General features: G+C 43.7%; 1 protein-coding gene across 2 annotated transcripts; it reads left to right on the forward strand.

Moving 5' to 3' along the window:
* The first annotated feature begins 131 nt into the window (after nt 1-131).
* UPF1 (UPF1 RNA helicase and ATPase) lies at nt 132-23,336 on the forward strand. Of its 2 annotated transcripts, none has more exons than XM_086767065.1 (24): nt 132-401; nt 5,657-5,799; nt 6,662-6,751; nt 7,285-7,452; nt 8,335-8,515; nt 9,088-9,249; nt 9,888-9,972; nt 10,155-10,253; nt 10,443-10,560; nt 11,377-11,536; nt 11,672-11,790; nt 12,061-12,225; nt 12,443-12,557; nt 12,730-12,873; nt 13,303-13,516; nt 13,738-13,855; nt 15,486-15,642; nt 16,647-16,789; nt 18,471-18,645; nt 19,153-19,234; nt 19,718-19,879; nt 20,003-20,220; nt 20,696-20,818; nt 20,956-23,336. In XM_086767065.1, exons 1-23 carry the CDS (start codon nt 177-179, stop codon nt 20,813-20,815), a joined length of 3,363 nt encoding a protein of 1,120 aa, XP_086623191.1. In that variant the 5' UTR covers nt 132-176; the 3' UTR covers nt 20,816-20,818; nt 20,956-23,336. The 2 variants fall into 2 exon arrangements, with proteins under 2 accessions (XP_086623191.1, XP_086623192.1); XM_086767066.1 differs by having other exon boundaries at nt 10,452-10,560.

A 23,336-nucleotide genomic window follows, 5' to 3' on the forward strand; every position in this document is an offset into this window, starting at 1 on the left:
GTTGGTAGCCGCTTTCGCGGGCGCGGCCTGGTGCGCGCGGCGGATCCTGCCGCTCGCGTAGCGCGGCGCCCGGGCTCCCTGAGGTGAGGCCCGGCCGACTCGGGCGAAGAGGGGAGGAGGAGGAGGAGGAAGCGGGGGTGCGCGGGGAAGCGCCGCTTCCCCTCGCCGCCGCCGCCATGAGCGTGGAGGCGTACGGCCCCAGCTCGCAGACCCTCACCTTCCTGGACACCGAGGAGGCCGAGCTGCTCGGCGCCGACACGCAGGGCTCCGAGTTCGAGTTCACCGACTTCACTCTTCCCAGCCAAACCCAAACCCCGCCCGGGCCCGGGCAGGCGGGGCCGGGACAGGGCCAGGGGCCCTCCGCAGCGGGGCAGGGGCCTCCGGGACCCATCGAAGCACAGGTGAGTCCGCGGCCGGGGTTTGGGGGGGGTGCAGGGCGGCTCCGCCACCGGAGGGGGGGGTCCGGAAGAGGCGGGCGCGCCTGGCCTGGGGCCGGCGAGGGGAAGCCCTGGGCGGGCTGCGGCGCTGGGCGCTCTGCCTTCGGCAGCGGCGGACGGGGAAGTGGGAGCCGAGCGTGGCCGCTGGGCTGGCCGGCGGAGGGGAGGCTGCCGGCTCCGGAGTGGGGCCGCACCGCGGCCCCTGGCCGGCGGCGGGGGGAGGGCCTGGCAGCCGGCAGCTTTGCTTCTGCCCTGGAAAATCCGGGAGAGCGCTGGGGGTAGAGCTGGGCGGTTTTGGCTGCGCGGCTGTGTGGTGACAGCGGTGTCGCTTTTCGGTGCGATGCCGAAGAAAGAAATCAGAAATGCTGGAAGTGGTTTCAGTTTCCTCTTTAAAACAAATACAGCTGTAGCTGGTGTTTTGTTATCAAAAGTTGAGTCGTGCAGAATTGCAGCATTACTTTAGTTTCTTTATTTTTAGAACTAAAAGCGAAATATGCTTTTAATTTTTTTTTCCATTCTTTCTACTGCGCGGTTGCTAGGCTGGTTTGTTTTGGGTTTGTATGGGAGTGACAGTCGATATAGCCTGAGATGTAAGTTCAGAGGTCTGGTTCCCTGTAACTTAAAAACGGGTGATTTCTTAAAAATAGTATGTTGATGGTTGGTACGTCCATGAAATTAAGTGAAAGTGGAAAAAAAAGAAGGAACCAGTGTTGTGTGCCCACAAGTGAAGAATTGTTGCAAATGAAGATAGTGCCTGTGGCTGTAGTAAAAATAAAAACCCTGAAGAACTCTTCTGTGTTTTTTAAAAAAATCAAACTTTTCTCCGTTTAAAGATCACAGAACATTCTGCTGAGTTTCCTTACGTCCAGATAAGTACTCGTGTAGTCCTGTTGTTAACAATTACACGATTGTAAATTGCCCACATTTTAGAGGATGAGTTTAGAGAGAGGCTGAAATGTCTCAGACGAGGCTTTATTCCTGAGCCAGTCGTACTTTGAGTGGGCTTGGTTTTTCCTTTTCCTTGCAAAGCCTGAGGTGTTGGGGTCTGTAAACAAAGAGCTGCAGGAACAGGAGTGAGCGAACTGAAGACAGGCCAGTGCGTCCGCTGAGAATCTGCACCTGTGTGGCGTGGACTGTGGCTGGCATTATCCTCTCGGAGCCGTATCGGGTTTATCCCAGGACAGATTGAATGACTTTCTTGTGCTTGGAAGTGCTCGGCGTGCTGGGCGTAGCCGCTGCCGTGTGGCTTGCTCCAGGTTCGTGCGTTTGTAAGACAGAACTAGAGATGGGACCCCGTGGGCTGTTTGTGTCCTGTTTACTAACAGCTTCTGGATTTGGGTCTGGCAAACTTTATCTGGTCTGAGCATTGAGATGTCAGAATTATTAAGTATCATGTCTGTGTACAGTCAAACTATAGATGAACTAAGTAAAAAGACAGTTTTAATACAATATTAGTTTTTAAAGCTTTAGTGGGTTGTGATCGTCCCAGAACTCACAGTAGAGAATATGTGGCTAGAAGAAGAAAAACCACCCCAAAATCAGCCTCATAAGCTAAAAGACCAGACGAGAGGATTGATTTGTCTTTTTGTCTAAACATGTTTGAAAAGCCTTTGAAGTAAAAGGAAAAAAAATAAATCTGGAGAGCACATTCAGGTGCTAGTATGTCTATAACAATCCCTCTTAGCAAGAAGGAAGGGATTTTTTTTTTTTAAACCTAGTGCTTTTATGTGTTTCCGCAAACTCTTATGGTCGTCTTGATCCTCATTTTGAGTCTAGAAATGTAATTTTTGGGAGGGTGGGGAGAAGGAATGGACCTATTGCAGCAAGAACTCTCCGCAGTGTAATAAGTGTAGTGTCCTCCTGAGCTGAAGTACAGCAAAACCCAGATCCGGGATCTGCTTGGACTTGTGTGTTTCAGCGGCCTGATGAGAGATGAGATCACATTACATGGGTTTTTTAAAGATTCCGGGGAAAACTTTGCTGCCTTCCACGAGTAATCTAAACTTGTTATGGCTTTTGGCAGGGGATGTACTAAACTTCTAAGGCCGAAAAATTGATCGCATACATTTTGCTGAATTAAACGTTGTCACTGTGATTACAATTAAAGCTACTTGAAGAAATAATGTTAAATTTGGAGCTGATAAACATTGGAGGTGTATACTCTGCTGTTTCATGTGCTGGTGTCTTTACTGTGCTAGTGTTTAAAAAGACCAGTTGAGCAATACAGAGCACCTAGTTTCTGAAGAAAATGTGATTGATTTAGCAAGTCTATAAGACTTAAACGACGGCAGCTTCCCTTCCCAATGCATATTTAACTAATAGTTTAAGAGGATGTTGTTAGAATTGATTAGTGTCCAATTGACCAAAGACAGCGAGAGGTTAGTAGCGCAGAATCAATATCTGCTGTTTACTCCTCAGAAAGCTGTATTTCTATTGTTTACATATAATTCAAATCAAACGCATGAATAGATTTTTCGAAGTACTTTAAGATAAATTCTGGTTTCTGCCTTATTTTTTCACCCTTCTGGGCAAGGACGTGGTTGTGATGCTGGGAAGCGGTGCTGTGCTGGGCACTGTGGTGGCGTTAATGTGTTAGCTAAGCTGTTTGAGTGCTTGAAGGAGGCTGGGCCAGCTGTTAGATTTCTGGTCTAGACTATGGGGGCTGGATTTAATTTCCAGTTCTGCCAAAGACTTCTTGTCTTAGCAAAATGACTTGCTCCTTGTTGCTCAGGTCCCCATCTGGAAATACAGCTTATACACTGCTTTGGGGATGAATGCTCTCAGTAATAGCCTTCTTCTTTTGAAAGGGAAAGCAAATCAGTGTAAGAGATTACAATAAGGTACAGTGAGTACTCTGCAGCTTTGATGTAAAGAATGTACGAACAACAAATAGCTGGGTTATCCATGCAGGTCCAAAAGTGTATTTTTTTTTTTTCTAGAGCACGAGGGACAATTAACTGAGTCGGGACAATGTGACTGGGTGTCCAGCGGTTGCTGAGCGCTGTTGAAGTGCGTTGCCATGATTGATTGGACTGCAGTCTTGTAACAGGAGTAATACCTGCTTAACTGCAATTATTTTTCTTGTTACAGCTTGAAACGCACTTTAAAGTAGAACTACTTAAGTGGCTGCAGCTGCATTCACCTTTGGATCAGCTGCTGGTGTGGGTGGGGTGTGTTAGCTAGCAGCACCCTGAGAAACTGGGAGGGTAATATTCTGCGACTGCTGCTGTGAGGGCTCTCTCACGTGGCTGGTAGAAGCCACTACAGAAATCTTGTCGTCTGGTTTACTTTTCTGTAACTGAGTCCCTGGACCTTTCCTGCTGTTTCTTGAGGCCAAAAGAGGAGCCAGGGAGGGACCAGTGCCTTGGTGATAGTTTTGGGGCACCTAAGTGTTCAGATTGCTGTTGCTGTTAAACTGGCTGCGCCAGAAGCTTCAGTCAACACTTTTAAAACAGAGAAACCCCCCCTCCCTTATACAACACTTGATGGTGCCAGATTTTTAATCGTATGCACATAGGCTAACATCACAGTGGGTTTTAGAACAATAGTTGACTCACTTCCTCGTTGTGTGCCTGCCAGGGCCTGGTGCTGGCTGCTGGATTTCCGAGTGACAGGTGAGATCATTCCTGCCTGCTGCCCCGCTGTCACCCGGGCACCTGCTGCAGGACTGCAAAGAGCTTGCAGTTGTTGTAGCTTCTTGTTTGCTGCCCTAAAAAAAAAAAGTTTTACAGTTTTATTAGCATTCAGCAATGCAGTTTTTATGATAACCTCCCAAAAATGTGTTAAACTTGTCAGCTGAGTGTGTAATATTGTATTATGGCTGTTTGGAACAGAGCGATAGAGGCACCGCGAACGCCTGGTATTTGTGCTCCTGAGAAATTCAGGTAAACTTAAGGCTTTGGAATTCCGCCTCCTCTGTGCCCAGTGAATAGGTTGTCTTCATATTTTGTAAAATGGCACTGTCTGTTGAAAATGCATATTTATCTTCAGACGTCTGTGGAGATGCTGTTACACGGTGAGCTGATCAGATTTGGGTTTGCCATGCTAATGGGCTGTTGCATGCTACTGCAGTTTCTTTGGGGTTTTGGTTTTGGTTTTTTTTTTTTGGCACATTCTATGCTGATGGGTCCTCTTGGCTGGAGTTTCTGTTAAAAGCCAGTGTTCAGACATCAATAAAAAGTCATACCGTTCAGACCTCGCTTCATTTGAAGGTGATGAAACAAAGCTTGTGCCATTGAGTCCAGCTCCTTACGGATGAGGGCAAATGTAAAGTGTCTGATGCTTTTTTGGAATTTAACTCTCACGGCTGGCTGTTGAACTTTAATGTGCAATACTGAAACTAGCTTGTGGGGCGTCTAAATGACACTTTCAGAGAAGTAAGCTTGTTTTCGTTTGCTTATGAGTTGTAGCTTTAAAATGCTACAGCAACTATTTTTATCAAATTTCCTTTAATAAAGATTTAGTGTTCTCACTGTGGACAGCTTTCTCATCTCTTGTCAAAGCATTAAGTAACAGATACCGGATAAACTGCGTTAAATGTCTAAGTGCAGAAGTTATTAAAATACTGCATTGACACAGGCCTTCAGTGATTCTTATGCTACGCTTACTAGCTAGTTAAAATGTTCAGAAATAAACCTCATCTTGTCTAACCCTATACCTTTAGAAACAGTTGGGGTTTTATTACACCTGATGACTTTGCTGTGAAAGGAAGCTGCCTCCGCACTCATCTCAAAGGTTTTGTAAATGTTGTGCTAATCACTGCAGTGGTCCCTTTCCCACCTTTTTCCCACCCAAAGTTGATGGTGTTTATGGTATGCTTGCCTGTTCTCAGGTTTTAGAGAGATCTTGGCTAAATGAGTCAGAATCAAGTGATTGAGTGAACAGAGTTTGGGGGGGTGGGGACCTAGCCATCTTGGGGGTTCTTGGCAGTGTTGTGTGAAGATGCTGAAGCTCCCCGTGGCTGTTAGTCTGTGGAGATGCAGCAGTGGAATTAAACCAGAGCACCTGTGAGGCCCAAGGGGCAACACCTGTGCTAGCTGTGCCAAAATCTGATTTGTGACAGTCACACTTCTTGATGCTCCTTCCTGATGGGAAGCATGCTGTACTCAGTGTTGCCAAAGAGGAGTTTTCTGCTTTGAGGAGTAGGGATTTCTGTCTTTGGCTTTATGTTTTGGAGTCTGTTTTGATTGTGAAACTTAAGCACTGACCTTGTGTTTCAGGTTAATGGACCTGATGGCATTCTGCAGAATGGAGCTGTGGATGATAATGTGGCTAAAACCAGCCAGCTTCTGGCAGAGCTGAATTTTGAAGAAGATGAAGAAGATACCTATTACACAAAGGATCTTCCTGTGCATGCTTGCAGGTAAGACCTAGTCTTTGCCCCAGGCTTACTATTTCCAGAGGGCAGGAGCACTTCTGTGTGAGTGAAGGGCGTATGCTTAGAGGGTTTCTGGCATTTGAGAGCGACATCCTCGGAGACATCTGTGTACCAGTAGGAAAATGGTGCCCTCTGCTGAGCTCCTGAGTGTGCTTACAGCTGCCGTGTCCCGTAGGTCTTTGACCTCCCTTGAGGAGCAGAAGGCTGAGCCAGCCGAGGGATGGTGGTGGTGGGAAGTGTTAAAATGCTTGTGACTCAGAATAGAAGCTGAGCTCCTGTTGGATACTTTAACCTGTGCTGGTGTTCCCCACTTTTCACTTTGCCTTTGTCATGGTTTAGCCCCACTCAGCTGAAATACCGTACAGTCTCTCACTCACTCCCCCCTCAGTGCTCCCCACAGTGGGATGGGGAGGAGAATCAGGGAAGAAAAGAAGGCAAAACTCGTGGGTTGAGGTAAAAACAGTTTAAAAGAACAGCAGAGGAAAATAAAACAGAGATGGAAAACAAACCCAGAAAATACTTAAGCACTTAATTGACAGTGTAATAGCTCGGGGTTGATCCTGATTCCTGGCTTCCTCCCGAGTGGCAGGAACCTCCCTGCATGTCACATGGTGTGGAATAGCCTTTGGCCAGTTTGGGTAAACTATCCCGGGCGTGTGCTAATGAGTAAACTATCCCAGCTGTGTCCCCCAACTGCAGGTACACCCAGCCCCAGCTCAGGTGAAAGTTATCCTAGCCGGAACCAGGACAGCCTTATTTTTGTATGCTACTAGGTAGTTTAAATCTTGTATTAGAATTTTCCTGTAAGCAAGTAGCCGATCACTTGTTTTTTCTTTTTTAATTCCAGTTACTGTGGTATCCATGACCCTGCTTGTGTGGTTTACTGTAACACCAGCAAAAAGTGGTTCTGTAACGGACGTGGAAATACATCTGGCAGGTAAATGGTCAAATGATGAAAATACAAATGGCAACGTTGTCTTAGAGTGTTTGTTTGCAAGTGGTATGGTGGCTGTGACTTATATTTTGGTGATAATCAAAGTCTAGTGACTTGAATTTGAACCTCCAGCCTCTGCTTTAGCTTTTCCGCTGTTATCAACTTAGACCTTGATCTCAGCAAAACTTGAGTCACTTCATAGAAGTTGAGCGTGTTGCTTCTTCGCCCATCCTGCAGAGCACAGTAGAACTCTTGATTTATGGATGCTTCAGAAAGCTTCTTTCAATTATCAGTAACATAAAAAGAACTTTATACACGTTTCCTATTCTTTCACATTCGTCTACCTCAAAGCATTCATGCACTGAGAAGCCATGGAAGCTGTGTTAGCAGTATCTTTGGATGAAAAAAGATCTTGCCAGTGTCTGCCACAGTGTAAATAGATTTTGTTTGCGTCTTTTAATAAGTGAGATGATATATCAAGTTAGGACTAAATCTGATTTTCCTGTTAAATAAATGTGTGTTTTCTCTGGTTTCAGCCACATTGTTAATCATCTTGTGAGAGCGAAGTGCAAAGAGGTGACTCTCCACAAGGATGGACCTCTAGGAGAGACTGTCTTGGAATGTTATAACTGTGGATGTCGTAATGTGTTTCTCCTTGGCTTTATTCCAGCTAAGGCAGACTCCGTAGTGGTTCTGCTGTGCAGGTGAGAGAATGCCTTTGTTGGCATGCTTCTGTCAAGTCTGTTGCATAACCTTATTTCTAAAGGGCAACGCTTGCTTTCATTTTATACCAAAATATGTTTTCTACTCTCATTTGCCACCACTTTTCCTTTAGACAGTCAGAGACTTCATGAGTTATATACCAGTAGATAGTGTGTTACACTGGGCAAACGTCTTAGTTCTGTAGAAAAGTATTTCTTCCAAATGAAGCAATCCTTAGTGGAAGAAAGGTGTTCTTCCCCTTTTTTTAGACTGATTTTCAGATTTGGAAGAGTAACAGATCAGTTCAGGAAATCACTCTGGAGCCCTGCTGGAGTAGTGCCTCTGTTACACAGTATCTCTTTCTGTCAGCTTGTAGAACCATTTGAAGAGGACACATCAGAAACTGTTCTCTGACAGGTTCTATCAGAAATCATGATTTTATGCTGGTATGTATTGTAATTAAATGCTGTCACTTACTACACATTTGACAGTAGATGTGTTTCTACGGAAGGAGTTCTTCTATTTATTTAAACAACAGATGACAAAATCCAGTGTGTTTTCTGATACGTGTGTACCTAATCTTAATGGACTGTAACCACTTTCAAAGGTGAGGGTCATATTTAATATTTTAGATGCTGAAATGTTCAGTTCTAGAAACACCCAAGAGATACTGCTTCCCATAACGAGCCTTCCTGCTGTTGAAATAGCAAATGCAGGAACTAAAAATTGAATTAGCCCAGCAGGCCAGGGTTGTTTTGGTTTTCCCTTTTAACTGAGATACTTGAGGAGTTTTAAGAGCGTGATAAACTTATTTTTGCACTTTGCACAATAAACTTTTACACTTGTCTAATTTAATAATTTTTTCCAATATTTTGGTTATGCAGGCAGCCATGTGCCAGTCAGAGCAGTTTAAAGGATATTAATTGGGACAGTTCGCAGTGGCAGCCTCTTATCCAAGATCGCTGTTTCCTTTCATGGCTGGTAAAGATTCCATCTGAGCAGGAGCAGTTGAGAGCACGTCAGATTACAGCTCAGCAGATCAACAAACTGGAAGAACTGTGGAAAGTACGTGCTGCTTTTCAAATACTGCTAATGTTTTACCAATTGCTAATTTTCTGGTTTTGCGAAGGAGGGACAATACTGTTTTAGCAACTGCATAAGGCAGGGAACAGATTAAATCGCATGAGGTTTAAATCTCGTGGATTTGACAAGCAATGCAACTGTGAGTTGATCGAAGGCCTCAGGATGTCATTTACTAAAGCAGGAAGGTTTCACCCTTAGGTTCTTCAGCTCCATTCAAGTTGCACTGTCATGCAATCTGAAAAAACAACTTTCCTTCCCCTATCAAGTCTTTCGCTTGTTTCTGCTTTGTGATTGCTAGCTGAGTCACAGGGAACTTGGTATTCAGTTCTTGTTTTCAAGAAATTTTTCTGTACATCCTTCGGTGCACAACAAACCTGACGGGATGTGAGTGAGCGTGACATAAGATGTCTTGGTGTAGTTTTAACAGGTTGTTATACCTTGATATAACTTCCTGTAGTAGTAGAACGTGGTATTATTGCTCCTGCTGCACAATGAGATTGTCACTTGTTTATGGTTAAAAGTTCTAAACAAAATGTTTGTGCTTTAAATTGTAGGAAAATCCATCTGCAACCCTTGAGGACTTAGAAAAGCCCGGTGTTGATGAAGAACCACAGCACGTCCTGCTTAGATATGAAGATGCTTATCAATACCAAAATATATTTGGTCCTCTGGTCAAGCTTGAGGCAGACTATGACAAGAAGCTCAAGGAGTCTCAGGTAATGTGTCTGTTTGAGGGGCCTTCTGATGGGTTCTCTGCTGTCAAACATGTGGTCACTGTTAATAGCGTGGAATGGAGACTCAAGTGAAATGTCTTTATCATAGTACTGTTACATTGCCCTAATGGCAGTAGTAATGGTGATCTTCTGATAGCAGTAAGAGGAAAGAAAAATCCTCAAATTGAGGTGTTTCAAGCTCTTTCTTAAAACGTGGGAACTTCTGTCTTTCCTGTGTTCAAAGTTTATCTTTCTAAGAACCGCGTTCTGTCATAGAACTGCAACTCGGCCACCTTTTATGTTGTTATCCTCATAACCTGCAGTTACCTTTGTCAGAGTTTCCAGTCAAACTTGAATTACATGAGGTCATGTAAGCACCTAACATGTAAAGGTGAGGGGAGAGAATAACACAGGTGGTGATTAGGCCTTTGCTTTGTTTCTCATTAAGGAACTGTATTGTAGGATAGAATTATCTTCTGCGGATGGTGTGGACTCAGTCCATAAGAGTAAATGCAGATACTGTGACAAAGGAACAGCAAGTTTTGTGTTTTCCACTGTTTTGAAGCATAGGACAGGCAGGACTGTGGTAGTTGGCAAACAGCTCTTTAAGAACATAATAGATGCCTTTTCCTTACCATTAGACCCAGGATAACATCACAGTCAGATGGGACCTGGGCTTGAACAAGAAAAGAATTGCTTATTTCACTTTGCCAAAGACTGATTCAGGTAATGACAGCTTGATTGTATGTTTTGTCTGGGGCTTTTTTTATGCCTAGTGATTAACATCAGTGTTTAAAGAACTGTGATGACCTAGCCTGGGATATAAGATAGTACTCTTGAGTTTTTTTCTGTTGGGGGGGTGGTTGATCGTTGGTGAATATTCCGAGCGTTTTTTCCTTCCTTTGTAGATATGCGTCTTATGCAAGGAGATGAGATCTGCTTGAGGTATAAAGGAGACCTGGCCCCTTTGTGGAAAGGAATTGGTCATGTTATCAAAGTTCCTGATAGTATCCTTTACTTAGTGAGCCTTCAGGAAGACTTAAAGGTTGAAGTCTCTCCAAGAAATCAGTAAATGTGTACAAAAGTAATTTTGAGATAATTTCAACTTATCATGAGGATCTGCTAAAAAAAAAAAAATAATTCAGAATTGGGGAAAATAAAATTCAAATTTTTACTATAGATTACTACTTAACAAGGTTCTACAGATTATGGTGACGAGATAGCCATTGAGCTGAGGAGCAGCGTGGGAGCGCCTGTGGAAGTTACTCATAACTTCCAAGTGGATTTTGTGTGGAAGTCTACTTCATTTGACAGGTATTGAGAAAGCACTTCGGAACTTGACAGACAGTGTGTGCGACTGTGTATATCTTTACCTTCAATGGGAATTTCTGAACTGGGAAAGTTGTGGTGTCCTGTGACACCAGCAGTCAGAAATCTCAGTATGCCCAGTGTATGTCTGTGAACACGATACCTGGTTCCCGGAGCAACAGGCCTACCTTTTACTGGAAACTGAGTTAATCTGAATGCCATCAAACTGTCATGTCTTTCTTATTTGGAAGGCATGCTTAAGGCTTGTTGCAAATACATCAAGGAGGAAATTTACTTTGTTTAATAATACTTGGAATATAAGAAGAAAAACTATTTTGTAGTTCAGCTTCCTGAATACTACTCCATCATTAAGTGCTCTTGGATTTTAGTTGGCCTTGCTAAACTTTTTAACTAGCTGAAATTTCAAGGTATTTGAGTTGACTGTGGGATCAGTATGCTTCACACACCTGTACTTAGTAAGATAGGAGTTTGTTATCCTGACAGAGAGATACTGAGAACAAATTTTCTTCAAATCTTGCACCTAAAATTACTATTGCAGGTTCTGTCAAAGGGTAGTGTTTCTCTACAGATGTTTCTGGTTATAGTACTTTGTAGTATTCGCATGGGGAGAAACAAGATCTGTGTTCTCAGAGTCTAATTTTTGTCTCTTAATTCTGTTAGTGTTCTACAGTGTTCTCTTTTTCCCAGGGTATATTTTAATTTGTGTCTGATGCCTAATTAACCTTTGTATAGGACACTTGTGGACAGCTGCATTTGAGGTCATACTGATCTATCTTTTTTTCTGTCCTTCCCTCACCTCAGAATGCAGAGTGCTTTAAAAACATTTGCTGTGGATGAGACTTCAGTGTCTGGGTACATCTATCACAAGCTGTTAGGTCATGAGGTAGAAGATGTAATTATTAAATGCCAGTTGCCAAAGCGCTTTACAGCACAAGGACTTCCTGATCTCAACCATTCTCAGGTAACCTCATCTCCTTTTTACTGTGTGCAAAGAATATGATAAAGGATTTATGAACAGAGGTTGAACAGCTTTGCAACTTTCTGTGCATCGAATGCTAAATAGCAATTAAAAAAAAAAGAAAAAAAATCTTTGTAGGTTTATGCTGTGAAGACTGTCCTGCAGCGTCCTCTGAGCCTTATTCAGGGTCCCCCTGGTACCGGAAAAACGGTGACATCGGCCACAATCGTCTATCATCTGGCCAGACAGGGCAATGGGTAAGAACTGTTCTCTCTGAATCTTTGTGTGAGGTTACTTTATTAATGGTCAACGAATGAATTTTATTTTTAAAATTAAAATAATTTCTGTTAATGAAGTAAAAAGGCTTTTTAGAAGTACATCTTTCTGAGAAGTCTTGTACTTATTTCAGAAAATATTCTTCCCCAGCATATTTTTTGGGAACATGTTGTAACACATGATTTTATTACAAATCTAGTGGAAAAATGTTTACAGCTTGAGACTTATTTTTTTGCTTAATGTTTTTCAAGGCCTGTGTTAGTCTGTGCTCCAAGTAATATAGCTGTGGATCAGTTGACTGAGAAGATCCATCAGACTGGACTGAAAGTGGTTCGTCTGTGTGCTAAAAGTCGTGAGGCAATTGACTCTCCTGTATCCTTCTTGGCATTGCACAACCAGATCAGAAACATGGATAGGTAAGAAATGGTTGAGGGGGGCAGGGGAACAAAAGAACAACTTGAGTGTTGTGATGGTCACAACGGATTACCTGTGTAGTGATGATAGCCTGTATTTGCTCGATGTGATAACCTTTTTGGTTCTATACACCTGTCATGTTTAGTTTTGCAAATTAGTTCCACTGTAATCCTACCAAGCTGTTAATTTGGCTGTAAAGCAAAATTCCTTTTTTTGCAGCATGCCAGAGCTTCAGAAACTGCAGCAACTTAAAGATGAAACTGGAGAACTGTCATCTGCTGATGAGAAACGTTACCGTGCGCTGAAACGAACAGCTGAGCGTGAATTACTTATGGTAAGGTTCTGCCAGTTCTAGCAGCTTAAATACCTCCTTTCTGCCACTTGAGAACTCAGAAGACAATTTAACTTTTGGGGGGATTTCTGGAATGGCGTTGAATCCTCTTCCATGTAGAAATCTTGTCTATTGATATCCTGCTCGATTAATTTCAGTTGCCTTTCTGTCTCAGAATGCAGATGTGATCTGTTGCACGTGTGTGGGAGCTGGTGATCCGAGACTTGCAAAAATGCAGTTCCGCTCTATTCTGATTGATGAAAGCACACAGGCTACTGAACCAGAGTGCATGGTGCCGGTTGTCCTGGGAGCAAAACAGGTAGGAACCGTGGGATTTCCTTAAAGAAAGAGCTTATAAATAGAAGAAGGAGCATCAGGCAGTAACATTCACAGTGTAGGCACATAGGGATACAAGATCCTTTCATTTCGTGGAAGATTCTTCTGCAGTATAGGTCTAAATGACTTTATTTTCTGTTAGTCCTGTAGTTTTCTGTGTCCATGGTGTAATCTTTGTGTAGAACGTGTTAGTCCTGTAGGAACAATCTAGAGAATAAGACTTTGTTCAAAAATAATCAACTGCAAAGCTAGTTGACACTGAAGGTTTATAAGCCTTAGATCTGAAGCTTATAATGAGTCAGACTGATTAGTTCCTAATATATTTTATAGTAGGATATTGGTGTTTTTTCTAGCTATTAGGCAATTTTCAGAAAATAAAAACTTAGGTATCTACAAACTTTCTTTTCCCCAGCTTATTCTTGTGGGTGACCACTGCCAGCTGGGTCCTGTTGTGATGTGTAAAAAAGCTGCCAAGGCTGGCCTGTCTCAGTCCCTCTTTGAGAGGCTCGTGGTGCTGGGGATTCGGCCGATTCGCCTGCAGGTGCAGTACCGCATGCATCCTGCGCTCAGTGCTTTTCCATCCAACATCTTCTATGAGGGCTCACTCCAGAATGGTGTCACCGCAGGTAAGCAAGACTAGTGCTTTCGCAGATTGCTTTCTTTTTCATTCAGTAAGGATCAAAGGAAGGATTCTTTAATCTAGATGAATTTTTTAATACATCCACTTAAAAAGAGAATTGCCACTGCACTTAGTTTTGAGTCTTTAAGGTGCTTTGATATGAAAATAAGTGTTCTTGCTAGTAAAGCATTGCTAACTCTTTTTACTTACTGTTTTTGTGCTCTTCAGCGGACCGTGTGAAAAAAGGTTTTGATTTCCAGTGGCCGCAGCCAGATAAGCCAATGTTTTTCTATGTTACGCAAGGACAGGAAGAAATTGCCAGCTCAGGCACTTCTTACTTGAACAGGTAAACAAATCTACACCGAGATACTTAAAAATACTTTGAGTGTAAGTTTGTATCTCAAATGTAAGGGAGATTGTTAAATGTGTCTGTTCATAATCCTGTGACATCCCTTGGAGACAGTCACAATTATTGAAGTCAAGGGAAAGTGCAAAATACAGTTCCAACTGCAAAACAAATATCTAAGCGCTTCCAAATATTTAACCATTTCTCTATCCTTCAGAATCTCGGCAATGAAATTCATAGTATTCTGTAGTTACCATGCCTTGTGCATCGCTGTGTGAATAAGGGCCTAACAGCTAAATAAACGCTTGTGTTTTTGAAGAAGTTTCCGTTTCTGTGAAGGTTGGTATCTGTGCTTCAAGTGAGCCAACCCGCAGACCTCAATGTGTTGGGTGCTGGGATACAGTGCTTCAGAGCTACTGATTCTTATGTTCTGCAGTAGTTCTTACAAAGTAATAAAATTCTGTTTCCTGTTAACAGCTGTGACAGAAATTGCTTGTGTGTTTTTTTTAATAAAAGCTGCTGTCCAGGATAGTGCAGGCTGAGCTGCGTTTCGGAGTTGATTTGCCCCAGGCTCCCTTTACAGTAAAGGAGGAGAAAAAGGCATCTCCAGGGGGAGCAGTTCAGATCTGAAGTGCATTTGAATTGTTCTGTGGAGGTGCATGTTTTCCTTCACAAGTAGCGTAAGGAGCATCGGACAGTTAAGTGCCTAATGTGTGGAATGAATTTAGGCCAGCAAGTAAGCTGACTGCAGTTGCAGCAGGAAATGCTGAGCAAGTCCCAGTTCAAAGGCAGAATTCCGGTAGCTCCTGAAGCAGAGTCCTAAGTCTTAAATTTTGGCAAAGGTGCAAGAGGGATGGGAATGTTAATTTTCTTTTTTCTGTCCTTTTTTTCTGCACATTCCAACTTCTTTTCCAAAGAGTGAGCTTTTTTTTTTGTTCCTCTTGGTCGTATGCATTTGTTCATGTGCCTGGAAGGGAAAACAGACCAACGTATGAAAAAAACCTGCTGGGGTATTTTTAATCTCGGTCTGTTTCATGAACAGCATGTGCAAGACTGAATGTGGCAAGCCAGATTGTGCACAAACAAATGGCACAATAGTTGGCTGACAGGGACATTGGCATTAAAAACATTCTATATTTAAAACTTCTAAGATAAAGGAACTGAAGAATCTGTTTGTAGAGCAGACTGGAACATTTTTAGTTATCTCTCTCGAAGTGCACGTGTACATTTAACTCTAGTAAGAAATTCAATTTCAGAATGAAGTGGATTTTGTAGTTCCAGGAAGTCTAGTTGTGTAGTTCTGAGAAGGTAAAGGTGTATGTTAAGAAGAAATTTGTGTCATTCTAAGACCTTTTCTGAGGTGTTGGCTTTTGCCTGTGTTACTCTGAGAACACCTATGTATATCTGAAGTGAAGAAGTGATAGTGGTGAATCATGTTCCTGCAAGGCTTAAGCCAAATTAATCAGAGTGCTCAAGCAACGCGGTGTAAAACTTATCCTTTTCCTGAAGTAGCCTTTCTGACAAAAGGCTAGCACAGCATGTATGTTCAAGTTTTTTAAGACCCATTAACTTGCAAAAGGTTATACGTAATGTCTTGATTCTCCTTAGATAAGCACGTCTCTCTTTCTAGGACGGAAGCTGCCAATGTGGAGAAGATAACTACAAAGCTGTTGAAAGCCGGTGCCAAACCAGATCAGATTGGCATTATTACCCCTTACGAAGGTCAGCGATCCTATCTGGTGCAGTACATGCAGTTCAGTGGCTCCTTGCATACAAAGCTCTACCAGGTACGGAGTCATTGCATGAACGAGAACTCTTGGATGCAGAGAAGCCAGAAAAGTCAAATATTGTGAAACTTCATAATGTTTTCATTTTTAGTCTGGCTACTTCGGCATCAGTCTGTGTTTATTCTGTAGTAATTTTAGAGTGCTTTAGTTGATTGTAGTTAAAATAAACCAGGGAGAAGAGTTTGGGAAGTATCAAATGCCAATGAGTGTCAGGGGAGCAGCTGGCCAGATAAAGGAGAAAACTCTATTAAGGTCTCTGAAAGGAAGGCTTCAGTGAGTCCGTCCTCTGAGGGCTCGTTGAGGCACAGAAGGGAGAGGTCATTAGTGCTCAGCTGTGGAAAAGCTTCAGTCAGCTTGTGCCTTAGATAAAAGCATCATGCCAAGAGACATGCGGGAAAGCAAGCTCCATAAATTCTGATGGTCGTACTATTTATTTGCTTGGGAGTATGTTCTCCCATCAGTGAACTCCTCTGCCAAACATGACAATTTGTTGCTACAAACAAGGCAGTTATATGTTTAATACAGTCTGTATGGCAATATTGAAAACTTGGTCAGTGTTTTCACTGAAGGGAAGACTTGGTGGAAATACTTTTGCTTTTGCCAGGAATGATCTGTCCCTCTGATTCAGGTTTCTCGGTAGCTGGGAACAGCAGTGCTAATTTGGAGCTGGTTTACTATGAGGTTTTGGAATAGCCAGAAATCTTTTTGGAAGCACACCTAGAAAAGGGATGCTTTCCACAGTGCAAATGCCAGTTTTGGGGAAATGTGAGAACCCTAAAGCGGTGAACAAAAAGTAATTTGTCCTAAACTGAGACTATCTGTTCTCCTTTAGGGAAACTATTTGTTGACCAATGGAATTACCAAATCATTTGTCATTACGAAAAATAACACTTTTGTCAAATGATGGGAACTGCTAGTGCACAGCCAACACACTTTGTAATGCCTCTTGGTGGCATAACTGTTTTGCGCTGCTTCCATGATTTACATGTTTTCCTCTGTTTCAGGAAGTGGAAATTGCGAGTGTGGATGCCTTCCAGGGGCGAGAGAAGGACTTTATTATCCTTTCTTGTGTGAGAGCAAATGAACACCAAGGAATAGGGTTTCTGAATGACCCCAGGCGTCTCAATGTAGCTCTTACAAGAGCAAGGTAAAGTCAAGTTGGGCAATTTTTAATCTGTTCTAGAAGCCTACTGTGATCTGCTAAAGCATCCATACAGTCTGACTAACAAGAGACCTATGCTTTTTTGGGTAGCAGACTCATTCCCCACTCCACCCAGTTTGAAGGATCCTGGAATGATTTCCACACTCCCTACAATTTACAAGAACAGTCTCAACTTACTCAGTGTTACCATTTGGCATCAGTAGAATCATAGAATCATAGAATGGTTAGGGTTGGAAGGGACCTTCAAAGGTCATCTAGTCCACCCCCCCTGCAAGAAGCAGGGACATCCCTGACTAGGTCAGGTTGCTCAGAGCCTCATCCAGCCTGGCCTTGAATGTTTCCAGGGATTGGGCCTCCACCACCTTTCTGGGCAACCTGTTCCAGTGTTCTATAACTCACATCGTAAAAATTTTTTCCTAATTTCTAATCTAAATCTACCCCCCTCTATTTTAAAACCATTACCTCTCGTCCTATTGCAACAGGCCCTACTGAACAGCCTCTCCCCATCTTTCCTGTAGGCCCCCTTGAGGTACTGGAAGACCGCTATCAGGTCTCCCCGGAGCCTCCTCTTCTCCAGGCTGAACAGCCCCAACTCTCTCAGCCTGTCCTCATAAGAGAGGTGCTCCAGCCCTTTTATCTTCATGGCCTCCTCTGGACCTTCTCCAACTGGTCCATGTCCTTCTTGTGCTGGGGGCTCCAGAACTGGACACAGTACTCCAGGTGGGGTCTCACCAGGGCAGAGTAGAGGGGGAGAATCACCTCCCTCGACCTGCTGGCCACGCTCCTCTTGATGCAGCCCAGGATGCCGTTGGCCTTCTGGGCCGCAAGGGCGTATTGCCGGCTCATTTTGAGCTTCTCATCCACCAGCACTCCCAAGTCCTTCTCCTCAGGGCTGCTCTCCATCCATTCCCTGCCCAGCCTCTATTTGTGCCTGGGATTGCCATGACCCATGTTCAGTGCTTGCCCTTGGCCTGATTGAACTTCATGAGGTTGGCACGGGCCCACCTCTCCAGCCTGTCCAGGTCCCTCTGGATGGCATCCCTCCCTTCCAGCGTGTCGACGGCACCACACAACTTGGTGTCGTTGGCGAACTTGCTGAGGGTGTACTCTATCCCACTGTCCATGTCGCCGACAAAGATGTTGAACAGGGCCGGGCCCAACACGGACCCCTGAGGGACGCCACTCGTGACCGGTCTCCACAGTAGTCTATAGAGGCCAGCGTGTCGTTCTCCTTTTGTTTGCAGGACAGAACTCTTCCCTTCATCTGCTTCTTTATCCCTTCCCAGCCATTTCTTACCATTTTGCTTCTCTTAAAATCGATGTGATTCCTGAGAACGGTAATGTGAGTCAACACTCTGCTGGTTGGCTTCCTTGGGTTCTGTAAGCTTTAAATTGATACAGTGTGGTTGAGTACACAGATGCGTTTGGCAGCCCCGCAAAAGGAAGCTTGTGGTTATTGAGAAACTGGCGGCAGCGATCTCCTTTCAAGTGTTTTGTCACACTACAGAAATCATCTGCTGTAAACAAAACAATTGCATGACAGTCTGCTTCTGTCAGGTGCCTGGATTTACTGCGAAAGAGTGTGACTTGGAGGCTCTTCCGATGTTAATATGTAACATGGCTTTATTTTTAGTTAATTTTGGTTTCTCTGTCTACTGTCGTACAGGTATGGAGTAATTATTGTTGGGAACCCAAAAGCACTGTCTAAACAACCACTGTGGAATCACCTGCTGAATTACTACAAGGAGCAGAAGGTTCTGGTGGAGGGACCACTGAATAATCTCCGGGAAAGCCTTATGCAGTTCAGCAAGCCACGGAAACTTGTCAATACCATCAACCCCGTAAGTTCACCTCTCCTGTCTCGGATGTTTGTGGCATGAAGCAGTTGGGGATTGATTGATCCATTATAAATGGATTGAATAAACCCACAGAGCCTTGGACACCCATGACTTTCCATTTTTGTTGCCTCGCTAATGCAGTGTGATCCGAGAATGTTGGTTCTTCAGCTGCTTCTAAGCTGAGCATTTGTAGAAAAGCCTTTTTGGTGTGCTTTTCTTTTTGGTTTGGTTTTTTTTTGGTTTTTTTTTTTGCCTTTATGTACTGCAAAATTTTGAGGAGTAACTTTTAAGGTAAAGGAGACATCAAGTAACTCTTGTGTGGAAATGGCAAGCTTATTAGGTGTGTGTACTTTTAAAATTTGCGGGTTGAGTATTAGACTTGAACATAAGTAGTCACTTGGGGGTGGAGCTTGTCAGCTGTTTAACTGGATTCTTACCCAAAATAACTTACACTGAAGTTGCAGTGCAAAGCTTTCTGTGCAAGGGCTTTAACTCCTGTAATGCTTCCAGGGTGCCCGTTTCATGACTACTGCCATGTATGATGCACGTGAGGCTATTATTCCAGGATCTGTCTATGACCGGAGCAGTCAAGGTAAAGGAAGCCATCAAAATTAACACCTCTGTAGATTCCCTCTTTTTCCAAAGTGGTCCTTGGGGTGTGGTAACTTTGAGATTTCAAACTCGAAACTGTTTATGATGTGTCTAAATTTTACTCTCTGTACATAGAAGCCCCTAGAGTTTAACTTGATGTCTGCAGAGCAAGTCAAAATTTAGAGGAAAGGCAGTGTGTGTGTGGGCGCAAGCATTGTTGGAATCTTAGAGGGTGCTGTAGAAGAGCAGCTGTGTAGAGATGAACGTGTGTTATCAGATGAGTCTCAGAAATGTTCAAGTGTGGAATAAATAATGACCTGGAAATACTGCTGTTTCTTGGCAGTGGTAGGCTTGTACTTCCAGTTTCTAGTTCTGATTTATCTTGCTTGTAAGTCCTCCCAGTACTGTTAAAAGCAGGAATAGTAATTGATTTTTAAACACTTGGGTTGCCTGAAATCATCGTGGCTTTTCCTGCCCTCCCCAGGGCGCCCATCCAACATGTACTTCCAAACCCACGACCAGATCGGGATGATCAGTGCTGGCCCCAGCCACGTCACGGCTATGAACATTCCTATCCCTTTCAACCTCGTGATGCCACCGATGCCACCCCCGGGATACTTTGGCCAGGCTAACGGACCAGCCGCAGGTACGGGGGCAAGGGTGGAACAGGACGAAAGCCGCATTTTTAGGTCTTTATAGAAGCAATTAATTCTCACATCTTTGCATGTGTAAGACTTCTCACTGTCGGTTGGGATAAATGCTTTTCCAGGACGTGGGGCGCCAAAAGGAAAGACTGGTCGCGGTGGGCGCCAGAAAAATCGTTTTGGGATTCCTGGAACAAGTCAGTCAAACCTTCCGAACAGCCAAGCAAGCCAAGACGTGGTGTCCCAGCCTTTCTCCCAGGGTCCACTGACTCAGGGGTATATCTCCATGAGTCAGCCATCGCAGATGAGCCAGCCTGGGCTCTCCCAACCAGAATTATCACAGGTAAGCGGAATTTGCTGTACAGTCTGCTCTTTTTCCTGGGTTTTATGTCTGTGATGTGTGTGCATGTGCATCCTTGTTTCCTAGTACTGAGGAAAATGGAAACTCAAACCATTTTCAATGACTCAGCCACAGCATTTCATACTCTTCCACTTGGTGCTCTAAGTACACTTGGGCATTTTACTTGGAGTGAAATGCTGCATGTGCAGACTTCCCCTCGAGCCTTAACTTGGAACTGCTTGCCTGTTCAACAGCCACCTATTGCAGAAACCTTTTGTATTTGTGGAAATGCTGCAGAATAAAAGATTAGATCTTAGAGGGGGGAAAAAAAAAATGCAACCAACCAAAAAAAAAAATCCCCAACAAACCAAAACCTCTCAGACTTTATCAGCCTTGGCTGCCAGGTATTCTGCTTTCTAAGGGAGCGCTTGGGCTTGATCATGAGTTGGAGGCTTAAACACACACTTTCATTTTCCAGGACAGTTACCTTGGTGATGAGTTTAAATCTCAGATTGACGTGGCGCTGTCACAGGACTCTACTTACCAGGGTGAACGCGCATATCAACATGGCGGAGTGACGGGACTGTCACAGTATTAGAGTGTAAGGCACCGGAGGTTTACTCCTCTGCTTCTTACTCCCTGATTTCAGTTAATGAACTCAGTGTTTGTCATGAGTGATGTGCCTAATGCAGCTGTTGTTTTTGTTTTGTTTTTTTTTTGTTGCTTTCTTGCTTTCAGGTTGAGGAAGAAGAGCTAAGCTTGTGTGGAGCTTAGTTCATCAGCATTTTATTCTGGGTAATAAAAAAATAAAATAAAATGGATACCTGTTTTCCACTGCTAAAACTGAAGCACCACTGTGTGAGAGCAACAGGAGAAAGAAACCAACCAACGGAGAGGAGAGAGAAAGGAGCGCGCGAGAGAGCCCACTGCTAGCTCACTGAGACAAGGAGACTGACCGGAGAGGAGAGAGAGCACCGAAGGACTGGCTGGCGCCTCACGGGGAAGGCAACTCACCCTGAAATGAGTGGTCAGCTGAGTCCCTGCTCCCCCAGTCAAACAAGCTCGAGAGAAGGGCCTTAAGCAGGTTTCACTTCATTCCATACTTCTCTTTGCGAGCAGGGCATTACTTTTCAGAGCAGATGGGGAGAGGAAAACCCTCATCTCAGAGTTGTTCTCGTTTTAAAGGGGTACTATATTTTAGCAGTAACTGTTTACATTTTAGCAGCAGAGTATCTTGAGAGAGAGAGAGAGTTCCTGACGAAGTGACAGTGAGCCAAGCAGAAATCCAGTGGAACATAGCTGATGCTCAACTCTGAGATGCAGGTTTTGTTGTCCAGCACTGGCTCTGAAATCCTAGTGTCATCATGTTGCCCACATTCTGAACGGGTCTTTCGTGACAAGGTGGTTTTAAAGAGATTCTGTCAAAGGAGCACTGAATTTTTAGAAGTTTGTCGCTGAATTCTTAGTGGTGGACCTGGGAGATCCTTGTTCTGAGAAACTTTAAAAGTTTAAAACGAAACTAAATTAGAGCACCAACCTTGAGAACTTTCAGTGTGATTTAAAGTTGCAGCAATCAGCCTCTTCTTCCTACATCGGATAGCAGTTAGAGTGAAAGGAGCCTGCGCGCTCGAGCAGGAGGAGGGTTTCAAAGTGTTTTCTGTATGCTTTAATTGGCTACTGTCTGGACTCTACTCTGTGAAAAACAAGCCTTTCTGTAAGATGAACTTTGCGCTTGAAAGGGGATGGGTTCCTGTGCCCTTCGGCCCTGGAGGAAAAGATGCTAACAGGCCTGCTTTACTGACCCCCTCAGATCTGGGGAAGAAGTAGTGGAAACTGGGGATTATATTGGTTTTGAAGAAAAGACTCTACGATGTTACTGAAGCAGGTTGGGAAAATGGACAAAGCAGGCAGTTGTTGGAAGGTGGCCTCTGATAGCTGGGTATAATTAGAGATAATGGGTTAGGCTTTTGTGTGGCTTCTTCGGTGACTAACGCAGATAGCTGAGAGAGTCAGGTGTTGCAAACCAAACCCGGAGCCTATTTTTCAGGTAGTGGATGCGGCTGTGCCATCGATGCTGGCTGGAGAAATAGCTGGAAGTCGGAACTGAAAACAGCACATAAGAGAAGCCATCCAATTTCTAAGTTGTACCCGTGTCTTAAGTCATATGGGAACACTGGGAGCATTTTATTTCTGTCTAAACCTTTTTAGAAACAGCGCAGAGAACTGAAAATTCCTACAGACCCATTTTTATTGGATCCCTAAATTAGACTAACCTCTACCTCCTAATTGGCAAAGATCAGTGGAGTGTGATTCACTAACCTAGGTGTTTTTAAAGGTTGCATTAAGTTAGCTTTATACTCAAAGGGCTCCAAGTGTTTCTAGTCTTTTTTTGGGGGGAACTCAAAATACCTCTCATATGAATGTACTCAAACGATGTAAACCCCACTTTTTGTACCTGGGGGAAAGCCCTTTCATTGCTGTCCTTTCTGTAGAGTGTTATCCCGCTTTCATAACCTGTATTTGCTGTAGTTTTGCAGAGTGTCTCTCCCCCAGTGCAGACCTGGCGTAGCATACCCACAAACCGTGAGGAGCGTGCACACAAACACAGAACAGGTGTTGGGAACTTTCGTTCAGTCCTGCAGCAAATGTAGTTTGAGAACTGCAAAAGAAACTTTCAGAAATGAAAACCATTCTTTTCTCATAAAAAGCCTCCAGAGTTTAGACTTCTAAAATGTGAAAGAATGGAGACACAGGCCACCTTCCTTCCTTGTAAGATGGACTGTTTTATTTATTAACATTGCCGAAGGGCTTTTTAATTTTTTTCCTTCTGTAGGCTGCGTAGTTGCATAGACTTTTCCGATAGGTTTAAGCTGTACCCCTCTGTGCAATGCAATCCATTGAGTAACGTAACCCCCTCCTCTCCCCTCACCCCCTTTATTTCACTGATGGGAATGCTTGCCTCTGCTTTGTGCTGGTTTTTTCCTTTGTAGCAGTTACTCTGAGTTTTACAAATCCAGACATCAGTGCTAGCACGGTGTTACTCTTTTTTGATTTTGTCTCAGTTTGTTTTAAACCTGTTTGTCATCAATAAAATATTAATAAACAGCTCTTGCATTCAA

Source organism: Chlamydotis macqueenii, chromosome 26 (genome assembly GCF_036417535.1).
Source record: "Chlamydotis macqueenii isolate bChlMac1 chromosome 26, bChlMac1.mat, whole genome shotgun sequence".
NCBI lineage: Eukaryota > Metazoa > Chordata > Aves > Otidiformes > Otididae > Chlamydotis > Chlamydotis macqueenii.

Bases quoted from the DNA above. Each gene is read 5' to 3' on its own strand.
- UPF1 (XM_086767065.1), top strand. From the start codon at position 177: ATGAGCGTGGAGGCGTACGGCCCCAGCTCGCAGACCCTCACCTTCCTG. The intron at 9,250-9,887 runs GTAATGTGTCTG...CCTTACCATTAG, and splicing joins AGAAGCTCAAGGAGTCTCAG to ACCCAGGATAACATCACAGT. The intron at 16,790-18,470 runs GTAAAGTCAAGT...ACTGTCGTACAG, and splicing joins GTAGCTCTTACAAGAGCAAG to GTATGGAGTAATTATTGTTG.